Source organism: Xylaria bambusicola, assembly GCF_022495145.1.
Source record: "Xylaria bambusicola strain CBS 139988 unplaced genomic scaffold F5B22scaffold_2, whole genome shotgun sequence".
Lineage (NCBI taxonomy): Eukaryota > Fungi > Ascomycota > Sordariomycetes > Xylariales > Xylariaceae > Xylaria > Xylaria bambusicola.
The window spans coordinates 1,801,457-1,813,766 of NW_025953555.1; the positions used below are offsets into that span (position 1 = coordinate 1,801,457).

General features: G+C 46.7%; 2 protein-coding genes across 2 annotated transcripts; one reads left to right on the forward strand and one right to left on the reverse strand.

The window, feature by feature from the left end:
- Positions 1–4,218: 4,218 nt before the first annotated feature.
- F5B22DRAFT_641772 (uncharacterized protein) lies at positions 4,219–5,184 on the reverse strand (the record flags this gene model as incomplete). The annotated part of the gene is made up of 3 exons (XM_047978031.1): positions 4,219–4,349; positions 4,412–4,957; positions 5,049–5,184. The coding sequence occupies 3 exons, from the start codon at positions 5,182–5,184 to the stop codon at positions 4,219–4,221; spliced, it is 813 nt and encodes a 270-aa protein (XP_047835992.1).
- Positions 5,185–8,766: 3,582 nt separating this feature from the next.
- Positions 8,767–10,557, forward strand: F5B22DRAFT_169233 (glycoside hydrolase superfamily). The gene is made up of 4 exons (XM_047969317.1): positions 8,767–9,531; positions 9,671–9,787; positions 9,933–10,025; positions 10,183–10,557. The coding sequence occupies exons 1-4, from the start codon at positions 8,997–8,999 to the stop codon at positions 10,488–10,490; spliced, it is 1,053 nt and encodes a 350-aa protein (XP_047835993.1). The 5' UTR covers positions 8,767–8,996; the 3' UTR covers positions 10,491–10,557.
- Positions 10,558–12,310: the final 1,753 nt, after the last annotated feature.

Here is a 12,310-nt window from a genome sequence, read left to right on the forward strand (position 1 = left end):
TTCTCGCTTATATGTCTATGTTTAGATCGTGCTCTCAAGTACCAAGTATGGTACCGTACTCTACTACCATGTAGATGCATGTCAGTCTTTGCTACCTACCCACCCACTCACTCACCCATATCACTCAATTTTTTTGTCTTTGAAACAGTCTGCTTGGTAGTGGTAGCTCTGGAGTATGGTAGGGTTGTTGCAGTGTCTATTTTCAGACATGTTTGTTTCTTGCACTGTACTCGTGATCTTTTTTCTTTGTGTGCCTTACCTACGCCTCTCGGTCTCCGTATGAGACGTGAGCTGGGAATGAGAAGAGAAAACGAAGAACTAGGCATGCGTCTTTCTGTACTCAGTTATGTGACAAGTCACACAGGTTGCGTATGTGCACCTTTGACAAATATGTAGGCAAGCAAGATTGGGCGAACAAAGAAAAACAAAATCATGTGATCTGTCTAGTAATGGATTACTGTGTACCTTTGGTGGGATCTTCAGAGATCATCCGCAAGGGATAATTGAAATCATGCTTAGGTAGGTGGCCAATTACATGACTTATACATACGCAGCGTAGTAGTGTAACATGAAAACGACCGTTTGAAGACCAACGAAAAGGACGGGCACGATGAAAGTTAGAGAGAGAGCGTGGTCTATCAAGCCGGCCGGCTCGGCTGCTGTAACTAATCTGGTACATTACCGGCCCGAATAATCCATAAGTATGTGGGATGTTGTCAGCCATTTCCCGATTTGAACGGTGGCCGATTGACTAATCGCAATAAGGGCGAATAGAACAGGAGAGGGATAGGGCTTTCGTGGATGCTGTTGGGAAAAGCAGGATGGAACCGAAAGGCGTCGGGATCAGATGCCTACTTGGCAGATCCTTCGAAGGATGTGTTTCCACGCGCTGAAGGAAAGACCATGCAGGAAACGCCGCCTCTCGTTGTGCCTGACAGGTATATGATTGTACCGCGAGGTAACTAGCTGGCTCCGGCATCTTGACAGCGGAATGACGAGTAAGTATGCTTATCACTTTGTGTTGCATTTCTGACATAATGGTGTAGCGTGTGTAGATCAGCAGGTCAGCGGGAAAGTGACAGAATCCTCCTTAGGCGCGCGAGCCTTGGCATGTTGATATTGTTATGGTTGGATTCCTTTGACGTGCATATGTGATGCCGCAGGTAGGTACCGAGGTTGGCAACCGAGATGTGCGTAACGTAGATGTCAGTGTTTCATTCTGGAAGGAATGGTGAAGGATGATGTTGGAGAAGAGGTGGGCGGTATACTGATTTGTTCGATTTCCGTTAGAGCGAAGTTCCGTTTTATCTGATCACATGGCCAACGCAACGCCATATGCTAAATTAATGAGATGAATGTGAGATTCCGGTGCCGAATGTGTAGTTTGTGATAATATGCATGGCCTCTCATAGATGTACAACTCGTTAAGTTGCTAAACCAACGGACACGGAATGCAGCATGAAACCTCACTTTTGAGAAGGAACAGTCATCTAGTAGTTATTCACAGATCAAGTGTACTCAGATGATTCTCGAGTCCGATTTACTTTCAGTTACGAGCGTCTCCTGATAGTGTATGATATCTGCAATCATGGTAAAAAGAACATACCTCCTTCAGGTCACTATTTACATACGTAAGGATGAGTATATTCAGTTGAAATTGGGATTCCTGATAAGAAGCGTACCTCTGATATACAGGTTTGCCTATTGATATCTCTGCCAACAATAGCCGGTGAATTGTTATGTACCCTCCAGAATAACACGACACTTAACAACCTCTTTCGCGTTAACGCAGAATAATCATTTCATTTCATGTCTTTGAAAGCCTCTAATGTTTGATCACGCTCTCCCTTGGCGAAGTTTAACAGGATCTCGACCTTCTCTCCTGGGCACTGGTGAGACGATGGTCATGTAACAAAGATTTTCTACAGAGGGTTACATTAGCCTCTTTCCCGTTGTTACACGTGTACAAGCTGAACATGCAGTACGCCTTGTGCTTCGGCCGTACGAAAGGCCATTGCGGGCTGTTCATCGTCTTCAAAGACATGCAGGCAATTTTGGAAAATGATGTTATACAGACTTCGCTTCATGAAACAAGCCAATGAGACCTAGGCGGTCAGGGCTGGAAGACGAGTTATATATAGAATCGAGTCAAGTCACCAACGCCAAGAAGGAATTGGTTGGTCAAGAACTCCTGTAGCCCTAGTGGACCATTGTAATGTGAATAACTTCAGTTCCAAGCCCAGTCACCTGCCCTCGTTATACCCATCCTGTCCGGGACAAGCACCGTCGTCTATATCTCATTAGTCGCGATTAAGACGACGAACGCAATTGCTCGCTAATTCAGTTGAATGATAGAATGAATATTATGAGGATTAGAGACAGTGAGACGATCTCCTTGTTGTGCTAAGTCGTAGGTCGGATTGGCCGGCCAGTCTTGCGAGTGCTTAACTCACATAATCAATGACTTAACCATAGTCTTGTGATATCGTCATTGGGCCAATTGGCTAGGTGGAGCGTAACTTCATGAGATTATCATGAAAACCTCCAGTATCTGACGAGGGGTGGTACCAGTTTAGAACACCTGTCTTTCCATAGTTAGCACATAGAGTAATCTTAGAATATACTCTTTCCTCAGTACGCTATACATCGAGAAATCCAAAACCACTTTATAAGCTAAGAGGCATAATTAACGCGACCAAAAAAGATTCCTATACGTAAAATGAAACATACTTCCACCAACTCCTAGATTATTATCTATAAGAATGTCTAGTTCAGGACACAACCCAATTATCAAAGTTACCAAGACACACGGTCAGGCATTATACTGACTTATATATGAATCTCGTCAAGCCAATTATATTCATTTTGGAAGAAGTTTGATGTCTGTAATCAGTGGCGATGGCTTCTAGGTGTGACACCCTTCACTCCCATGCTGACCGCAAACTCCATAGAGGAATTTTGAATTGTTGTGATTATTTAGATTTACAAGTTAGGCAGCTATGTATGCGCCAGTATGCAATTATATTCAGCTATCGGCACACGTAGATGGAGGTTCTAGCAAATCTCACCACTAACAGTATAATTATGTCTATTTACGGCCTACTACCTCCTACAATGCCAACACGCCCGCCTTCGTTGTGTCGTAGTAAGATTCAGACAACAGTATGCTTCTAAATACGAATTGTTATTAATTTTTAGTCCAAATAAATATGATGCCCAGAAGACTAACTTCAGCGGCACGAAAACGAGGCTGGATGTCGCAAGGGATGCCCAATAAGTGGCGCATGAAATACCCAGTCGAGGCGGTGTAAGAAAAAAGTAAAAGACTTAACACGTTTATATTCAATGCAAAGTCCCTCACTTTTTTCTTTTACCGCCTCACTAATCTAATCAATTTGGGATTTTGCACTGCAATCTTAGCGCCCTCTCAAGGGCTCAGGGACACCAGATCTGATAAAGAATGCTTACCCCTTATCCTCACGCCCCAAGTCAGGTGAAAAGGATTGTACTTATCTCGCCGCAATGCTCTTATAACACAAGGTGATATACTTCAAAGTAATCGTCTCTGTGTCTAAGAAATAACCGTGGGTATTGGTCTCGGAGTCGCTCTCTACGTTCAGGAAAAGGGCGAAGAAGAAGTCAAAAGTAATAGTGTCTCTAGCAAGATAGGACATCAGACAGCAGACTAACACTCAACGAGACTGTACACTGAAGGGGCCAAGAGCCGGATACAAGTGCCAGTCAACATGCGCATCGCAATTATATATAAAGTACATGAAATATATCAGTAGAAACAGTCATTCAACGTGCAAAAACAACCAAGTCAGTCGACAGGTGACCCCTGTAGGAAGAGATAGGCCAGTATACTACTCAAGAGTCGTGAGTATGCGTATATTGACTGGCTGCTGAGGGGCAGCGTTAATAGGACACTCATTAATCAATTGTATTCCAGCCCTTCTGCCATATCCAATTCTCATCATCGCCATGGGGAATATGGTCAAATAAGCGATAGAGATACTCGAAGCGCTAGACGCGAATTTTAATTCACATACTTGAACATATTCGACACTAGCAAAGTATACTCAGGGGGAAAGCCTGTTGCTTTTGTCATTGAATAATAAAGTCATAATTTAGTAAGCTAATTATTGAATAGTACATAAAAAGAATATTTGACATAGTACAACGCTGCCCACGTAATTACACCTTGTCAGCCGACATCTAGTGTCGGTGCAACTTGTCCTTGATCTTTTGACCTAAGCTTTTCTTCCCCGATGTTGGGCTGTCGTTGTTATCGGCTGGGCCGCTTGATGAGTCGGCGGAGTTGTGTATGCCCTTTTCCTCCATTAAGCCTTCAAAGGAGGGTATGTTAGTCATGCATTAATTGATCATATAAGCGTGAGGAATGACTTACGATCGGCCTCTCTGCCAGCGCCGGGGTTGGTAGCATCGAAATCTCCGCCATCTGCTTGCAGACCACTGCTCTTGACGTACTGCTCTCCAGTTCCACTGCTCTTCTTGCTATCATCATCTTCAACCTCCTTCTTTTCGTCCTCTGCTTTAGTTTTGTCTACCGAAGACGAGCTGTCGTTGCCAGCGTCGCCACCATTCTCCTTGGCTACCTCTGCGAGTGGCTTGGGTCCGGGACCGTCAAGCTTCTGAGCCTCGTTTACACCCGCTTCGTCGGCATCATTGACGTCGGTAGGGGCAGACTTTGGGTTCGTCTTGGGGTCTTCTGGAGGCCTCGTGTCACCCTGGCCACTACTGGTGTCATCAGGGCCAGACTGTACTTTGAGGTCGTTTGATGGATTATTAGGAGTATCGTTGCCCTCGGCGGCAGTACCGGTCGTCTTAGCAAACTGCGCAGACTCAGCAGCCTCACCGTTGACTTGGCTGTGAGTTGTGTTCCCAGCCGTGTCTTCAGTCGACGCTACTTTCCCCTGGTCTCCGCTTATGGGCTCTATGGTGTAGGGGTCAGTATAAGAGGTTGTAGAGGTAATCTAGCGTGTGAATGACGTCACACAGAGACGTGGTCAGTAAACCTAACATACCCATGTTTCCAGCGTCGTATGGCTCGCCTTTTGATGTGTCCCCAACGCGGCCGGAGACAGGCTCCTCAGTGGTTGGATTGCTTTCGCCCCAGACTGCCTTGGCAGCGGAGGCGGCCATGTTGTTGATAGTCTCCATGATGAGAAGTATTGATACTATATTGGGGCTATAAGGCTCGATTGATTCAAAGTGGCTAGGTATATGTGTAGATCTGATTGGCGGCCGTAGTCGTTCAAGGTGGCTGGTCTATGAGAGAGGAGTGTAGGTGAGGCTTAGAGATATAGGGAAGAAATAGCACAGGACCTAAAGTCTTGGAAGGAAAGCTTATGGTTATATATTTTGAAGAGGGGCAGACAAAATTCACTTATGAAGTTGGCAGGAGCTTGGAAATCTCTGACGTCTTCTCTTTGTTTAGGCCGGCGCAGTTATCCGACCAATGCGCCTTCGGGATATAACTTAGGTAGGTATTACATACCTATACCTACCTAGGTAGCAAAAGGATGCATTGTAGCAGTGGGCTACGCTACCTGTTCGGGGGACGGGATGGACAATGAAACAGGTATTGCTTTCGTCGTCCTCCTAGGCGAACGAATCCCTCGGAATACGCCAGTGGCAGCCTGACGCAATACCCTCTCCCAACTTGTAAAGCTATTGGTGTGGTTAGTTTGTTGGTATACAGGCTCGACAGGGTCTGACAGGGCGTAGCCCAACTTGTGTTTTCGCGCCTGGAAGCATTAGCCACGAAGCTGCCGTAGCCTGGCATTATTTGCGAGCCCGCATGATATGGCCAGATATGGCCAAGCAATATCTCTCAGCTCCTAGTACACCGTCTTGGACGGGAATTGATGTGATGATTACTTAGTCTCTATTGGTGTAGTGCTGGAGCTTCATTCATACCGTCGACGACACAAAAGTGGGTGCTTTAGAAGCAATGACGTCGGTGGGGTAAAAACCACCCTCACCGACGTCATCCTTCTTCGACTTTATTGGTGCTTCGATACCGACACCCGAGAACTGTTGTCTTATCCTCCCTCAATTAGGTCGCATCCCTTTGTTATATCTTATCATATTGAAGGTAAAGTCTATCGTTGTGCTGCCATTTTCGATTCGGAAAGGTATTTTTTTTTTTTTTTTTGAGGGAGGAAGGCAGTACAGGCGTTGGAAGAATGTAGGCTATCGCGAAGGATCTTTGAGATCATATATCTAGACCAATGAAGAAAGGTAATGAGATTCTAACTACCTACTTCTGGGTACAGCCGCAATCTTGACCATGCAAAATCTGGCACCACTGCTTCGGGCTATGCTGTGCTCCTTCCCGTTAAGAGATGACTTTGAGAGTCTCCTTTGCCGGGTCTGGCCGGGATAATATTACCATACAACGAGTGTCCAAATAGATCTTCACGTATTGTTTCTCTACACGCCTATCCAAATCTTTACAATCGAAACATGCCACTCCAAAGTTGATGCTGCTCTTCTATATGCACATTGTTGGTGCAAATCGTCCCCAGCGCTATTCTATATTGCACACTATTTCTTTACTGACCACCAAGAGCATGTTGATTATGTGAAAGGTTGGGAATAGTCTGAACATGAACCTAAAAAAGGAAAACGAAAAGGTAGGCTGTATCCTATCAGTCGTCTGGCGCCATGATATCCACTACTTCGTAAGTCGTAGTAAATCCAAACGTCGGACTATTCCGACTGCATTTCTAAGAGTAGCTCGGTAGTGGTCAACCTTCGGTCGCAAGGTATTCTCGAGAGGGCTTGTGCTTCCTTCGGTGACTGCAACGAATCATAGCTGATCTAGGAGATGAACGGGGGAGAAGATTATGCTATTTTTGGTGTTAGTTGCCTTCCTGGGCGCGGGAGCCACTAATTGCCGTGAGCTATTGCAGTGTAGTGCGTGTCAACTGCCCTCGCCGCCCTCCAAAGTCAGGGATATGGCATTGCTCATTAATCGTGCTCATTAGTAGTGCTCATTAGTACCTGGCGAGCTGGGCATTGAGCAAAAGTGGCCGGGAATTGTAGTACCGAGTACCGTAGGTACCTACCTATGTAGGTAGTAGGTACGAGATAGGTAGGTGGATAGCAAGTATGCCGGGGATGGTAATAAGTAGATTCAACACCCAGGGTAGGCAAGGCTCTTGAGCTTCTCAATCTAGAGCGATTAAGTGCTTATAGAGGGTATTTCTGAGAGCACCAGACTTGGGCAAGACATGTAACTATAGGTAGGTAGTTACATGAGCCACAAGAGTGTGGTCCGGCAGATCTCACGTGCGGCAAGAAAATCCATTGACCACCGACCACATACCGTTCTCATACCGATACTACGATATCTCGGGATAGGATACCTGCAGAGATCCGGGACCGTGACGTCAAATGATCGACTATTGTAGTCCTCTTTCCGGCAAGGATTCAAGTCGCGGTAGGCCCGAATTACTTGACACTGGCGAGGCGGTGCAAGAAAAAAGTAAGAGACTCTGCACTGAACACAGAGCTGTTAAGTCTCTCACTTTTTTCTTGCACCGCCTCGACTGGTATATTTACGGACAGGGTTAAATCTGCAGTAGGTCCCACACTGGATCTGCAGTATACAGCTGCCGACAGCTGCAATAGCCTATAACGCGCCATTAGCACCGTTTTCCCCACACTATCTACACCTTCCTACACCTACCTCACTACTTCACTTCTATATAAACTTTAACAACCCTTACGATCTATTAACTTAATCACTTTTATAATACTTCTATTAACTTATTAACCTATATAGTATAATTAATTTATATAAAATTTATATATAAATTTATTTATATAGAGGTTTTCGAACTTAAGGAAACGTAAAGCTTAAAGGGGTAACCAACAACCTACGATAACCTTCCACTTTGCGAGCCTCAATTTAGGTTTTGGCATGTATACAGTGTGCAAATGTCGCAGCCAGCTGAAGTGCACCTGTGAACACCTGATTACTGCAGATCCAGTGTGGGACCTACTGCAGATTTAACCCTGTCCATATTTACGACCTGCCCTCTGCATAAGTACATTGCTCGATCGGTTGCAAACAATGGTCACCAATTCTCAAGCAGTCTTCAGTGCATCTCTTGCAACGTCGGATGGCCCGCTTGACGGGAATTACCCATGTATGAAGCGGTATGTTTAGGCCACCCCTATCGCTCGACCTGCCTCTCTGAGATTATGGGGAACCGGCTTCAAAGCTGCCATGCAGCTGTGTTGTAACGTCGATGACCAGCTAGATAGTATGTTCGGGTTGAACTATGAAATACGAGCTACAGCAGAGAATTAATCATCATGAAGATATAATGTACCATACAAAGAGAAGGTGGAAGTACCTACCTAAGTGGGTAGGTAGCTGATAAGCCGAGGCTCATACACAATGAATTCTGCTGATACTTCGAGGCTTGGTGTGTTACCTATGTGGCACACCTACTTACTGAGTAGCACATAACACATACCTAACACAGAAGCCGAGCATGCTGATTTTAGGACTTCAATGCTGCACAGCCTTGCATCTATAAGTAAGCTTAAATCCAAGGGCGAGATTTATACGATGACTTTTACACACTACCGTTCCAGACACCGTTCGATAGTGGATACGGGGTCTGCATGATCATCCTCCAATCCTTCGTTCAAGGTCACGTTACAGGCTCGACTAGCTCAGGCGATCTTCATCGCGGAGGAACGCCAGGTCTGCGCCAGGGATGAACCATGAGGGGAAACAGCAAAGCTACCTTCTCTAAATAAATATGATGGCGTTAGATCCGGCGTCAGCCCGGTCTTCGTAAGCGCGCAGCGGGATGGCCTTAACAAGGCGTATAAGATGTCGTGAATGACCCTGCGTGGTTGAGACGTATCTCACATATCAGCCCTACCCGTTTAACCGGTGTGCTGTCGCCCGTACGAAGACTCGAGCTACTCGAGTCCAATTCCTCAAGATGGTGGCCTTCAAACCTGCGAGCTGGTTTGCCCAGTACTTTGCTCTTCTAGCACCGTTTGTTTCTACTGCGAACGCTGCCCCTCCGGACGACCACCGCGTGGTTCTATACTACCAGACCGGACTGGCATCTGGCGATAGCCATGTGTCTTTGCTGCCTCTCATCCAGGCCGAGGACACAATCTCGGCTACTCATGTCCTCATTGCTGCATTGCACGTAATTGACGATGATGGCGGCCTCCATCTGAACGACGATCCCCCGGATAGCGACGTCTTTGACGAGATGTGGAGCGAAGCTGCGCAACTTCAGGCTGCTGGTGTTAAGGTTATGGTTATGATCGGAGGCGCCGCACGAGGCAGCTTTGAACGTTTGGATGGTGACGACGCTTCATTCGAGAGATACTATGCCCCGATCCACGATCTTGTTGGCGCACATAACATCCAAGGCTTGGATCTCGACGTAGAGGAGAGCTTCTCTTTGAACGGCATCATCCGCCTAATCGACCGCCTCAAGGCAGATTTTGGCTCCGACTTTAGTATGCATTCTCGCATTTCATTCATTTTCAGTGGATAAAATCCCTGCTGCTACACATTCTTTGTTATATCGGCGAAGACCACAGAGCTGGTCCAGGGCCTGTCACACGCAAATACTCTCTAACGCTGGTTTTCGTATAGTCATCACGCTCGCACCCGTTGCTTCTGCGCTCACTGAGGGCGGTGGCAATCTCAGCGGTTTCAACTATTTCGATCTTGAAGCGCAGCGCGGTAGCTCGATTGCTTTCTACAACGCCCGTGAGTTGACTCCGCAAGAAACACTTGTTGTGCCCGTTGCCCTTCGAAGGCAGTGGCCACTCTTGTGATCACTGCACGTCGTATAGCACTACTTCTTTTTTTAATTTTTATTTTTTTATAAGAAATAGCTACTGATGTGGACCAGAGTTTTACTTCGGCTGGGGATATGCTGGAAGTGCAAGCGACTATGAGAGCATTATCGACGACGGCTTTGCTGCAAACCGGGTTGTAATGGGTCGTAAGTATTGTTTCTTTGGCAACTTTCCCTTTTCGCTCGGTATCAAGGGTAAAGAGCTCTCACCTGGGCAAAGAGACAAACCCCTAAGAGTACTGCCATTTGAAGACGCTCCTAAGTCTTGTCCAAATCGAGAGTTTACTGACCGAAAATGTTCCAGTGTTGAGCAGCCCCGACAATGGCAGCGGCTACGTTTCTCTCGACTCGCAGGCTCCCGTGCTGCAAGAACTCATCACAGAGAATGGAGCATTCGGCGGTGTCGCTAACTGGGAGTACTTCAACTCGCTCCCTGGCGGCAAAGATGCTCCATGGCAATGGGCTTCCTGGATGGCCGAGCATATGGTCGCCGCCAGAAAGATGGAAAGGGCTGAGGTCTCATCTTCGGAAGCACTCTGGCGCGGCGTCAGGAAGCTTGGTCGCCGGATGCGCCGTGAGGCCAAGAAATCATACCATCACTATATCGCATAGACAAGGTGTCAGTCATGTCGGCGGGTTTCTTAACGGATACCCCATCTCTCAATCCGACAGAGGGCAGGCGACCATACACAATATTGGTAGCCATGAATCTGGGGAGATGGCCATGCACATCTCTTATCGCCCAGTCAACTTAAAGCCTTGTCATTCAGGAGTAAACTTTCAATTTGCGTAATCTGTGTGTCTGTGTGTCCCCGCGGTGTCCGTGTAACTATAACAGTAGCTTTAATGTATTCCGCTATTCGAGTGCCTGATTCTGCACCCAGAGGTCCTTCACCATAATCCAAGTGCTTGAAGCTATGCCATCTGTGATTCATATCTACTATCCATTATCTTTCCCTTGAGGTATACTCTGTACAAATAGAATAATCGAGCACCTTTTATGTGCTAAATAAGCAGAGAGAGTAGTAACGTCGCACCAAGCGGCATCGGGACATTAACAAGGCTCATCCTGTCGAACGCGCGGCTGTCGCATCGCGAGTGCTCTACTATGCCTACTATATATATAAACATAGTTCCATTGCAATCTCAAGGTTTTTAAGAATTGTGATAGCGGTTTTCGTAAGCCTCGAGAGTTGGATGTTGTCGTGTGCTCGTTACGTACATAAGTACGAATTTCCAAGGCTAGATACCTTAGACTAGGTACCTACCTACCTACCTTAGGTACACGTACAATGAGTGCTGTAGCGTATTTCTAGGTGTCATCACAGCAATTCTGGTCTGCCTGATTGGCGCATCATCGGACAGGCGGTACCGTACCCGACGAGAACCTCTGGAACTTAGGTACCGTAGTCTATCTACACAATAGAATACATACTTAGTAGGTATATAGCACTACATATAGGTACCTAGGTAGCAATTCATCTCACCCCGGGTTGTTTCAAGACAGACCTGATCCACTTAGTTCATTCCCCTTTGGGATGCTTACATGTACATTTGCTGGTTCAAGGCCGGCGATGGCATATTTTTTATTTTATTTTATTTTCTTGCAAGCTGTTCTTATTGGCCTATAGTACTGCTACAGCTCTAGTAGTGGGAATGCATAATTGTTCGATTTGATCGATTGGTGGACCCCTTCAATCTGCGCGTGTCCTGTCTTTCTGTCTTTCTGTCTTTCCTCCTTTCTTCCTTGATAACACACTGTTGAGACGCAATCCCGATCCTGTCCCGGCCATTCGCTGCGCGAATTTAAACTACAGTAAGTTGTACTCCGTACCTAGCAGTCTGCTGAGATCTGCGCCATACCAGCCATACCAGCCACCAGCCTGTCGAGCCTGTCGCCTGTACCCTCCTCACACTTCACGCTTCTGACGCTACTGTAAGTGCACTAGCCTATCTAGATTCCTAGATTGGCACTCCACTGCGCTGGATGGCACGGGCAGAAAACGGGGATCCTCAGACCCTTGTCTGCGAAGTTATTAATATTTCCCTGTACATACAGGACAGTGCCTAGGCGCAGTTAGGTACTGCCGTACAGATCACTGCCCTTCTCGGTGTCGACAGCCAGACGAAGAGGCAGGAAGCACCGCAGAGACAGTGTACGTAGTAGCGCGGCATTCCACACCTAAATCGCACGCATTTCCAACTCGGCCTCTTCCCAGCCCCTTGCAAGCGACAGCCCGACATCCAACTCCTCCTCCTCCTCAACAGCAGCAGCAGCAGCAGCAGGGCACCAGCCAACGACAGGGGCTCGTTAGTGTAGGCAATATCGTACAAGCCCAGGGAAAAAAAAACCAACAAAATTTACTCACCCTCTCTCAATTTGATGCTCTCAATTTGATGAATTGATCCATTCACCCAGCGTCGCCTTCTTC

Bases quoted from the DNA above. Each gene is read 5' to 3' on its own strand.
- F5B22DRAFT_169233 (XM_047969317.1), top strand. From the start codon at position 8,997: ATGGTGGCCTTCAAACCTGCGAGCTGGTTTGCCCAGTACTTTGCTCTT. The intron at 9,788-9,932 runs GTGAGTTGACTC...GATGTGGACCAG, and splicing joins GATTGCTTTCTACAACGCCC to AGTTTTACTTCGGCTGGGGA. The intron at 10,026-10,182 runs GTAAGTATTGTT...AAAATGTTCCAG, and splicing joins AAACCGGGTTGTAATGGGTC to TGTTGAGCAGCCCCGACAAT.